At 39.4% G+C, this 12,207-nt stretch overlaps 1 protein-coding gene across 1 annotated transcript in view; it reads right to left on the bottom strand.

Moving 5' to 3' along the window:
* Nucleotides 1-1,022: 1,022 nt before the first annotated feature.
* Nucleotides 1,023-12,207, bottom strand: part of WDR37 (WD repeat domain 37) — a 61,647-nt gene continuing 50,462 nt past the window's right edge. The window contains exons 12-14 of the mRNA XM_012731389.1: nucleotides 9,074-9,208; nucleotides 8,522-8,636; nucleotides 1,023-3,865 (exon numbers count right to left, since the gene is read on the bottom strand). Of these exons, the coding sequence (XP_012586843.1) occupies nucleotides 3,734-3,865; nucleotides 8,522-8,636; nucleotides 9,074-9,208 (382 nt within the window). The 3' untranslated portion in view covers nucleotides 1,023-3,733. The remainder of the gene's footprint in view (nucleotides 3,866-8,521; nucleotides 8,637-9,073; nucleotides 9,209-12,207) is intronic.

The raw sequence follows: 12,207 nt of genomic DNA, 5'->3' as shown, positions 1-12,207 counted from the left end.
CAGCAGCACATGTCCATTACAGAGCTCTTAGAGCTCTAAAGATCTGCTTTAGCTATATACATTTCTACCAAAAGTTGCTTAGATATTTTAATAAAATTAATTTTTGATTACATAATATTTTTCTGATTTCATTTGTACTTTCCTCCTACCATATATTAACATGTTATGACTGCCTATAACAATACAGGTGTTCCCAATTTTGGAATGTTTTTCACTTCTAAATTAAAGGAAAAAGAAAATCTATGAATAGGTAGCCATTATCTTAATAGCATTTTGAAGAAATCATAATTATGAAACCCTTGAATCCTTAATTTTTCATAAGGTAAAGTTTTGAATGTAAATGAAGATTTAATTATGAAGTTTAGACAATCGTGTTTTTTGAGGAATAAAGTAAGAGAAGTTAATCAGTGGGAAATTTCTGCCCTTTGGGAACTGAATGTACCCTGTGCCTACACAATGTAAACGGTAAGCTAGACTAGTTTAAACAGTTAATCACTGACAGGCAGCAAAGCCCAGGTAGTGTTTGAGCACCTCCTAATGCAAGTCCTACAACAATCACAGTTTCACTTACTTGGGAGAGAAAAGTACAATGAGTAAGTGGCCAACTTCCAATCCTGATTTGCATTCTCCCACAGAGAATGGGGTCTGCTTTCTGTTACTGGCATTTTTTTTAATTTCAAAAAAGTTTAACTATCACAATAGGAATAGCATTATATGAAATGGAGAAACTTTGACAAATGCCTATATTATGTCAAATAATTAACATCCTCAGAAATTTTTGGGGTGGTGACAGAAATGAAGAAGCAAAAGTATGTGTCATTTAGCTTTAGCCTAACAGGAGATACAACTGATCTGTTAAGTCTAAAATTAAAATTTCTCAAGTGACAATACTATTTACTCAACTTCTACATCACTTTTATGTTTAATAGCCAATAACAATGCTTCATAAAAGCAAAATGTGAAAAAGCTAAAAAATAAAAAGATTCCTAATACATAAAACATAATTACAATAATAATTACAGAACATGGTTTTTAATGAATATCATATTGCAATAAAGACATCAAACACTTAAAAACAATTACATCAATACAATAAAAACACTTGCTTCCACGTAACACTTACAAATACATACATTCCCCCCAAAGAAAAACATTTTTCACAGATTTAAGTAACAAATGATTTACACAGGATTCTTCAAAATTCCAAACTATGTACAAGAATTTTGGACTCTACAGAAATGAATGTGCAGTGGTTGAGAAAGTGTTGCTTTGTCCATCAACACATCTCTTATGCATTCTCTATCAACACACATTTTTAGTGACCACATATTTTCCTTCCATTATTAAATGAAATTCTGGACACATCAGCATTTAACAAAACTGTTTCCATTTTCAAGCACTATTTCAGATGAAATCACATGTGACTGATCACATGACTCAATTTCAGCTACACACTAGAACACACACACAGACTCGCATATACATGCACTCACTAGCCCCAATCTCCTTCATGACTCCTGAGAACACCAGCACAAGGCACAGAGCAGCTAGATGGAATCACGTCAGGGGACCATGTGGTGTCCATCGGCAGTATCATATCCTGCTCCTGAGAACTTGTTCGAGCACCATGAAGTCTACCACCAAATAGAGACAGTAAGAATGTCGCTTCCCCCAATCAGTGAGGGAAGGTGGGTAGCTGCTGGCCATAAAGCATGTTCATCTGTACAAAACTAAATGGCTATCACAAATACACATTTTTTAAACTTCAAATTTTTATCTGGCAGACATCTGGTGCTTTACGTTTGATTTAGATAGTTGTATACAATTTGTAATGCTTCTAACAATGATTCTAAGACACCCAGACATTCAAATTGAAACACAAAAAGGAACCCAAGTGTGGCTGTGCAACTTATCCTTCAGAAGCCATGGTGCCTATATCTTTGGGGTGTAGCGCCACGACAATCAGACACTGTGCGCACTACTCGGGGCACACCCAGTGCCTAACTTCTTTGTCAGTGGGGCCAGGAGAAATATGCGCTTAAAACACAAGCTCTTGAGTTTTAAAATTAAAGTTGCTCTAAGAAATTTGCTATTTGTTCTTTAGCAGCAACTACAATTCCTATTACATCATTAATGGATTTTCCTGGCCCCTCCCTCCCAAAAAGGCCTGTATGAATCATTTCAAAATGGCATTATTCCAATGGCACATAACTTAAGTTCCTAAGATTAGCTACTGCAGAACTTGCACACAGGGCCACTATGAGATGTGTCCACTCTTGGGTCAGTGCAGACAAGGACATCCTTCCCACTCTACTCACATACCACACACCAAAGGCACTCTAGCAGGTGCCAGCCAGTCCTCCTGCCAGCACTAACAGGAAACAGAGAACAGGGGTCACCCAGGACCATTTTTTCTACACGGTCAGTCTCCAAGCGAACATAGTCAAAAGATTAAAAATATGGGGAGGAAGTATACTGAGATGTCTATCAAAACTGTAACTTACTAAGAAACATGAACTTACAAATACCAGATGACAGAAACTCCTAAGAAGGCAAGAGTGACAGGCTCACTCTGGCAGTGGGAGGATTGGCACTGAGAGGTGTCCTGGCTGCTGAGACAAAAGCATCTTGTTACCTGCAAGCCATTGTTTTGGCTAGCCCCTTGTCAACCTAACCAAAGAACCTTTTATTTTCAGGACAGGTTTGCCATGATTGTCTTTCTTGCCTCCTGAATTGAATTCAGTATTCCAGCTATCAGTCAAAAGTGCTTTAGCTAGGCAACAGTGAGACTCCCAAGTTTTCCAAATGCATTTATTTTTGAGGTAGTACTCATTTATTTGCATTGTTGGCTCTCACATACCACCAACGAAGTGAACCCATTTAGAAATATGCAAACCAAAGGGTGTAGAAAATAAATAAGGTTTTGTTTTCAGGTAGCAGGGCCTTCTTAAAAAGGTCAAGTCACATTCAATGGATAAGTCATTTGAAACTTCTAAAAACTGTTTATAACCCTAACTATAAACTAAAGTGCTTTAAATTTTGCTTAATATCTGAAATCAGTGATTAGAATCATTCTATTTTAGAATTTGCTCATGAAATTTCAGGAGATTGAAATGATTTTCTATAAAAGAGCAGAACCTTTTTCTTTTCACAAGAAATTCCCCAATGTTATAGTTCAACATTCTATGCTATTTTCTTGTCTTCTAAAACCCAGCTAATTATACTGAACTGAAATAGAATGTATAGTTGAAGCTGGATTCATGATAGCACATGCTGAAACCTCATAGAGAAGTAAACATAAAATTTTTGCTCTTTCCTGCCATTTATCAAGCCTACACAAACACAGCTCTGCAACCTGCCCAGTACAAGGTAGGTATGTATTATTCCAGAAATGCAACAGACTAAGTACACAGGTTCACATTTAACTCACACAAATGTAATGCCCTCCTGTCATCTGTCAAATGCCAGTAACTTAAAACACGCAAGGTGCTATGTAGGGAGAGGGGCTTCATTTCTACTGACCAGAGGATGCCAACATATACAAGAGAAAAATAAAAAACATGACCACACATTTTCTGTACATTCATGCAAGCTTGGTACAATGTGAAAAGAACATACACAAATCACCCTTCTGAGGGTAAAAGCACACAAAAAATGGCTGATCAGTATGAGAAAAGCCGGCACCAGTCACAAGGTCTATAGCAAACTATAAAACTAAGGAATGCTGGCGACCTCATTTTTCTTGTAACAATGCAGGAATGTTGATGTTCCAGCCAATGGCTTGCCTGTCAAACCCACAGGTGAACAGATTGCACATGGGGTGGTCTTCACTCCAGGCCGAGCAGCACACCATTCTTCTGTGGCCCTATTACCAATCACATAAACAGAATTAGTGCATTATCCCTGAAGCATGAGAGCTACAAAACTTCAGCCAAATTAACAACTGTACCACTCAAAGACACTGAACTAAAAGAAAAAAAAAATTAACACAAGAAATTAGTCAAAGTGAGTCACAAATAGTAAGCATGGAATCAGGGTTTGATGATGTGCTAGTAGAAAAGCCGCAATAAAATGAATGAGTGAGAACAAGTGATGAATTAAAGGAGACACAGCAAAGCACTTAATGATTCTTTTAACAAAATGAGCTAGCACAAAAAGGTGCAAGCTCAGGAGAAAGGAGAACTTGCTGAGGTGCTGCCGTTTCTCCCACCCAGTCTCTCCATCTTTAGCGCAGAGCCTCCACCTGCGCTATTTAGGGGCAGGGAGGTTCACTGCCTCTGTGGCCTGGAGAAGCCCTTACAGGAGAGCCCAGAGAAGAATTTGTCATTTTCAGTGGAAAACAAATGAAAGTTATTATGGTAACTGTGTGCTTTGGTTCTGGATCTGTTGCACCTTTTCTTCATAGTAAGACAGCAACTGCTTAAGAAACAAGGATGATTTTGTTTGACCAAGAGACACTTAAAGAGGAGCATTTTAAGAAGCGTAATTTCTTTGAAAAGCTACTCTTGAACTTAGCATTCCGAGTTTAGTTTGTAAATAAACCTGTGACATGAATCCTTAGTGCCTCTTGGAAATATAATTTTTAAAAGAAAATGAGGAAGATCCGCAGACAAAAATTAATGATCAATGGAAATTTTTAAGTGAATAAATGAGGCTAGATGATATTTGGGAGCAAGTTAAATGAAACTCACTCAAAGATCTCAAATGCCATTTTAACAAATAATTGGTTCAGGTAATAAAGGAATTAGAAAAATACATTTGGTGCCAAATAAAACAAGGGTAAGATAAATGACCTTTCAAGTAGATTCCTGTCATCTTCAGGAATTCCAATTAAATATCAGAATGTTAGGAAAACATGCTTCTAAATATCTGTGAAGTTTATAGTAAGACACACTTGGTGTACAGGTAGAGACGTAAGCTAATATGAAAGCATGAATACACTGTCATCACTGTGTTTACACAAAATAAACACATTTGAGGAAAGTTGACAAACTAAGTAAATGAAACATACAAAAGAATGACAGAAAATTCCCTTCTGCAACACATTCCCAACAACACTATCTACACATTTAAGGGGGGAAGAAAACAGGTCATACGAAAGGAAGCCACATAAAGAAGGTCACAAAAGCTCGCGTACCATTTCTTTTTAATAACTTTAAAAATTAACAATACATCTATTAACTGGAATAAAATCAAGTCTCTGAACAAGAATTAATCAAAGATGGTAAGCTCAAGGCCCTCACTATAAAAACAGTATAGCCAGGTACTTAGCAACTGGTTAAGGGAAAGACCATGGCAGCCACAGAACGGGGGTCCCAGTAAGGAGATGAGTCATGACAACAGGAGACGCCCATAGGGAAAGCTCATGCAGAGTCCCACAGGACAGGGGATCACCTACCCAGAAGGCTCCACACACTCTTGGGAGTCAAGAAGATTAAAAGCCCTCTTAAAATAAAGGCCCAGGCCCTCCCTGGTGGTGCAACGGTTTAAAGCACAGCACTATAAAGCTATCCACAGCCATGCAGCACGAGTTCGATCCCTGGCCAGGGAGGTGACCCAGAGGGCACAGCAGACCTCTCCTGACCCATCCACTGCTCCCCTCAGCAGTGTATTTTAATCAATCTGCCTGTTCTGCTCTCTGCTCTGTCTCTGGTGAATCTTCTCACCCCCCCACACCTCTGGCCTGTACCCCAGTTCTTGTATGCATAAACAAATTAATCTTAAACAAATCAATCTTTAAAAATAAAAAGGCCCTACTTGCTTTTTGTAAGCCTACATTTTACAAAGGTACTGTACCATAGAACCTTCTTTCCTGTAATTCCTCTTAACATTCAAAGTTTGTTTTGTTTGATACACACTTTGGGAAATGTCATTTAAACTTTCCCAAAGAAAAACACTTTTAAACTATCACATCATAAGACCATTAATTCTAGCTAGCAAGAATTCAAGTAAGTTTAATTCTAGCAAGTTCAAGTAAGTGATATTATTGTTTTCTCTTTTTAAAATGTGAGTCGAAAGAAGCTGGGACACTTAACCCAAGGATTTCTGAGTGTCAGTACCTGAAAACCTTGTTTCTTTATCTGAAGGAATGTTAAATGTTTAAATTGAAGTCAAGTGTTACTCTTTAATACCACTCACTTTAGGAGGGAATAAATTTAAGCACAGTAGAGTTCTACAACTTCAACAAGGATAAAGTTTACAGATAATTAAAAATATCAGTACCACCAAGAATAGCTCAGACCTTATTATTTTAAAGGAAAATATTCTCAAAGAAATCTTATATGCATACACATAACATTTCTATTTCAAAATACAGAATTTCATTATGTATAGCAATTTTATTTAACTCATATAAACACATTCAAAGGAACTATGTTAGAGAAGCAGCTTAAATATTATATCAATGATATTCAGCAGTTACCAAAACAAGAAAATTTCCCCTGGACAAGCAATTTATTAGGTTGCCCTTTTTAGCTACTCTAATTTTAAGAGTTTTCTACAATGCATGCTCAAAGAATAAAAAGCTCAGTACATAAAGTGAAACAACACATGAAATAGCCATGAAGGGCCAGAGTGGCAGATGCAGCCTCACCTCAGGGGCTGAGAATTCTTAGAAAACTGGTCATTTTTTTTTTTAAAGATTTATTTATTTGTACATACAGAACTGGGGTACAGGCCAGAGGCTCAGGGGTGGTGAGAGGCTTCACCAGAGACAGAGTGGGGAGCAGAACAGGCAGATTGACGAAGTACACTGCTGAGGGGAGAGGCGGGGGGGTCGGGGGAGGTCTGCCCCGCCTTGTGGTCACCTCCGGGGCAGGCGGGATTTGAACTCATGCGGAAGTGGCTTTAGCTTCTCAGTGCAGTGCTTTAACCCACTGCGCCACCAGGGAGGGCCGAAAACTGGTCATTTTAAGAAAAAGGTAAAGCTAAGTTGGGAGCAGATCCTCCCATACAATCCATCTCCAAACCGCCCGGCTTAAGGTAGATAGCTTCTGCAGTCACACCTACCAAAGAGCCAGCTGCAACTTGAGAGCTGTACTATAAAGCCCTTCACCCCAAAGACCTATAGCAAAAGGCAGTCAGGCAGCAGGAGTGGAGAACACTGTCACGTGGAGACACACTGGTGACAAGTAGAGGGAATTTTGGCTTCTCCACCACACCGCAGTCAAGGCACATGCAGAAGAAGCCAAAGCAAGCAAAGTCAACGGCAACCATACAGAGGGCTCAGTGAGCACAAATGCCCAAAAGGGGCTGCCCTGACAAGCAGTGGCATTGCAGAGATCACAGCTCCCTCCATACAAGGGAGAGGGGACTGAGCCACCTGTGCAGAGACTCAGACCCTCAGACTTTAAGTCACTCTCAGGAACTGATTTAACTGCCATTCCTGATGCTCCCAAAAATTCTGATCTAGTAGGTCTGACCTGGTACCTCAGTTCTTATCACAAATTCCAAGAGAAGGGAAGGCAGCCCAAACACCACACCCAACTAGGTTCTGTCAAAATTCCTAGCTAGGCCTTGACCCAGCATATCATCTAGGCTGAATAAGAAAATCTGCATTAAGATGAGTGTCATCTTGTCCTGGTGACAAGCCTAGGAAAGTGGTTTTCTGGCCAAGGATGCAAGTTGGGGTTCATTCTTCCTTTTTTTGTTTTTTTAAATTGAATTCTTTAAAAAAAAACAAAAAACACTTAATTTTAGTTATTTATGCATTCTGGGTATAGGCCAGAAATGCAAGACAGTGAGAGGATTCACCAAAGACACAGTAGGGAGCAGAACAGGCAGACCAACTGAAATAACACTGTGAGGGGAATAGCAGTTGAGACAGGAAAAGTCTGCTGGGCTGTTTGGGTTAGCTCCCTGGCTGCAGACTGAACTCATGCCGCAGTGGCTGGCCATACCTTCAGAGTGGTGAGAATTATCCCCTTATGCTACAAGGGAGGCCCAGCTGGGATTCTTTTATAAAGTGCTTCCAAAAGCACCACCACTGCTCCTGTTTGACTACATTAAATTCTTATCATTTAATATGTTTCCAGATTGCATAAATCCAATTGCAAATATCAAAGACTGTGCTTTCCAAGAGGGTAGCCACTAACATATTCACAAAGGAGCTCTGAAAATGTGGCTGTGAAACTGATGAGTTGAACATTTAATTTTACTTAAGTTTAAACTTAAAACTCATGCTCCATTCAGCTACTGGGAAATATTTTCAATGTTAGGTTTTATGAACTACAAACACAGATCAAGTATGTCCAATAAAATTCTAGCATTCAAAGACTTAGTAAATAAGAATGTATACTCGCTAACATTTTATAATGATTACCTGTTGAAATTATATTACAGATATTATTTGGTTAAATAAAACAGATTGCAAAAACTTAATTTCTTAAAAGTGGATGTTAGAAAACATAAAATATGGAGAGGGGTCAAGTTGTATTTCTGTTTGACTGTGATGATCTAGCATGTACAAGCCAAGTTCTTCTAAGTTCTTTGTGATGAATACATATGTCAACAGCACAATTACCTGTCGACTACTGCGGGGAAGCCGCGCTAGCCTCACGCCTGACATATCAAACAATCTCACTTGTCGGTTGTCATGTGGAAGGGCAATGATTTTCTGGCCCACACATACATTGATCCTGCAAAGCAGAAAAAAACTGGGCTATAAAACAATGACAGCCTAATTTTTTGAGCTTACAAATTGTCATGCAGTAGAAAATGTCATACTGTTCACATTTTAAGGCAAAACCATTGCAAATTCAAGGTAGCATTCTATCTAAGAATAGAGACTAAGTCACTTATATGGCACGTAAATAGTAAATAGTACTACATGGAAATTAAAACAAAAGTACTATCAAGTTTGTCCTCAAGTGGCTCATTCTTAACCTTACAAGACTTATGACACCTGATTTTATACTTATACTTCAGTATTTGAAACTAATAAAAGTTATTTTCCTAAAAGTCGAAACCATTTTCCCAAGGTACCATAGGTTAAACCCTAAATTTATAGCAAGACATTATATAACAGTCAGTCCTTTCAAGTCAAATCTTGTGACAGGCAGTTTAGTTTCCTTACCTGTTGATGGCAGAGTCTGTACGAATAGTTGCAATGGGGGACCTCATATTCTTTAAATCCCAGACCTTCACAGTGCGATCATCACTGCCTGAAACAACATTATCTCCAACGGTAAAGACGGCAGAGGTCACAGTACTAAAAATAAAGGACAAAGGGTGAGAATCTTATCAATAAGTTCAGGCTACAGAAAAAAGTTCTGTCCACATTGCATAGTAAAGGCATGGTCTCAGTGACAGATTCTGGCAGTAAGGTAGGGCATCAGAGACATAGCAATGAAATTTCTTCTACCCTATAATTGTTCCTCTTGCTTAAACAACTGCACTATTAACAACAGCCAAGTATGGGAATAAATGAAATGCCTGTGGATGGATGAATGGCTATAGAAAATACGGTATATAGACAAGGGAATATTACTCAGCCATGAAAATGAAGGAAATCAAGCCTTATCACAGGCTGCACTTACCATCATGCTAAGTGATGTAAGTCAGAATAATGCTATATGACCTCACTTCTAAAATAGTACCCACAATTTAAAGTAGAATGGTGGTTACCAGAGTCTTGGGGTTATGAGAACAATGAAGAGATAATAAATAAAGGTATAAAGATTAGGAAAGTCCTGGGATCTAAAGTACAACATAGTAACTATAATTAACTATACTGCTCGTCATACTTGAAATTTGCCAAGAAGTTTTTTCACTACACACACAGAGTAATTATGTAAGGTGGCAGATGTTAAAATTAGCTTGATTGCAGTGATCATTTCATAACATATACATCAAGTCATCACATTATACATCTAAAATATATTCATTTTTATGTCAATTATACCTCAAGAAAGCAGGAAAAATAATTTACTAAATAACAAGGAAAAAAAGAGTAAAGAAAGTCTCATATATTCCTTAGAAAATGTGACCCTAAATAACAACTTCCCAGGATAGTTAAGAGCTATTATTTTTTAAAACTATGAAAGTTAACAGCAAATAAATCAAACATAGTTAACATATTATTATTAAACAAAATAATTTCAAACTACCTTTATTTCACTTAGAGCCTAATACAAGAAATAAACTCCAGAGGTTCAGAAAATCCAAGTCCAACCCAACCCTCAGATGTACAATTGCTCCACCAGAAAATATACAACACTCGAATCTCCACTAAGTACAAACCAGAGTAATCTCAACTTGAGCACCACTGTCATTTGGAGGCCCACTCTGTGCACATGGGGGTGTGCAACCTCCCTGTCTCTGTCCCATCCCCTCAGAAATGGTCCAGTGAGCCCTCCCTGGTGTTACAGCAGGTCAAAGCACAACACTAAGAAGCGAAAGCCACTTCAGCAAAAGTTCGATTCCCACCCCGGGAGGTAACCAGACCTCTCCTGACATACCCACTGCTCCCCTCAGCAGTGTGCTCTGTTGATCTGCCTGTTCTGCTCCCCATTCTTAACTCTGGTGAAGCCCCTCAACACCCCTACACCTCTGGCCTGTACCCCAGTTCTGTATGCATAAATAAAGAAATCTTTAAAAAAAAAAAAAAGAAAGAAAGAAATGGTCCAATGGCAGCCACCAGACTATACCAGAAAGGACACAGAGAAGAAACTCCTGCAGGAGGCTGTTTGGGACCAAAGAAGGAAGGAAAGACAAAGCAATCTTGGACACTGACTCAATGGCACACTTGGAATTCCCTCTGGAAAATAAAAAACAAGGCAAGTGTTTCACTAGAAATGGGATGTTGCATTCCTGAAAGCCAGAGGTCACGTAGGGCTGGAACAGCTACTCCTGGCAGAGATTTGGCACAAGTACACATAGGCTGTGATTTGTCTCTACACTACGTTCTTCAGGGGGATTTTGCCAAGTTAAATTTTCAGTTAACATTCTGCTAAATTAATGCAAAAAGCCTCCACAAAAGACCGCTAACCCTATGTTAATGAAATGCTGAAAGACATTTGGTTTTTAATAAATCACAATCCTGACAGGTATTGTGGGGCATCAAAGGGAGACTGGCAAGGAGGCGGTCGTTTTAAAGGCACCCTCAGACCTAGGTCCCGTGGGAAGCCAAGTGCCACAACCACTCACTGGAAAAGCTCAGACGCTGCAAACTCCAGCCAACTCATTTATCTTGTCGCAAAGAGCAGTCGAGCATGTGCTTCCAGCTGACAGCGTGGTACCTCCTCACCGCACACCACTGCCTGATCTGGAACATTCCGATCCCTCCGTGGGTCTCAATCAGCGAAAGACTGTAGCGATAGCACTCCTCATTAGGACTAACAGCTGTCTCCCCATCACACAGAGACACAAAACTGTTTTGCATAACAATCTGCTGGAATTTCACGGCTAAGAAAAAAATATACGATGTGGAAAATGCTGCAGCAGGGTGCTCTTTTAGCTCCACCTCAGAAAATGCTGCAAAACTCCCCTTTCTTATTTTTAAGAAGTAGCTTCCTACAAAACACAGCACTGCATTTACCTGTGAAGACTAGAGCAGAACAATCAGCACGCAGGAAGCAGGATGCAGGACAGCAGGACCCTCCCCTGGAGTAGTGGCTGTCTGCTCAGCTCACAGAAGCCCAGCTTTGAAGCATCTGCACAGGCGTCAGTGTGGCTTCTTCCTCGAGCCAGCCATCACCCAGGCATATTGCATGTTCACATAAAAGTGTAAATAACACCTGTATGGACATGGCAGAGGGACCGGCAAACCAGAACTCCTCACGTGAAGAGCACACTGTGGCTGCACCCCATGTACAAAGTGGTCAATGCCACATTCCTTCCCAATTACCATTTTCCAAATTGTTTTTTTAAAAGCTGAACTTCTAGCAGATGAATACGTCTTCACTCTCAATAGCTTAAATAAATGACATTTGACGATAGTGAGGAGCAGGTGTTTCTTTTGTCCTTATGATCACATGTGCTTTTCAGCATTTAAAGAACTCACATCAGCCATATTTTAAGATCGTAGACATCTTAATGAGAAAGAGAATCCCCAAATAAAACACATTTCTGAATATTCTGTGATGGCTAACTCCCCCAAAAAAAGTACGTCCTAACATGATAGAGGATGGATGGATGGATGGATGGATGGATGGATGGATGGATGGATGGATGGATGGATGGATGGATGGATGGATGGATGGATGGATG

This window comes from Condylura cristata, unplaced genomic scaffold, assembly GCF_000260355.1.
Source record: "Condylura cristata isolate star-nosed mole 26May11 unplaced genomic scaffold, ConCri1.0 scaffold00030, whole genome shotgun sequence".
Classification (NCBI taxonomy): domain Eukaryota; kingdom Metazoa; phylum Chordata; class Mammalia; order Eulipotyphla; family Talpidae; genus Condylura; species Condylura cristata.
The sequence above is the reverse complement of the archived record's forward strand: the minus strand, read 5'-3'. Positions and strand labels throughout refer to the sequence as shown.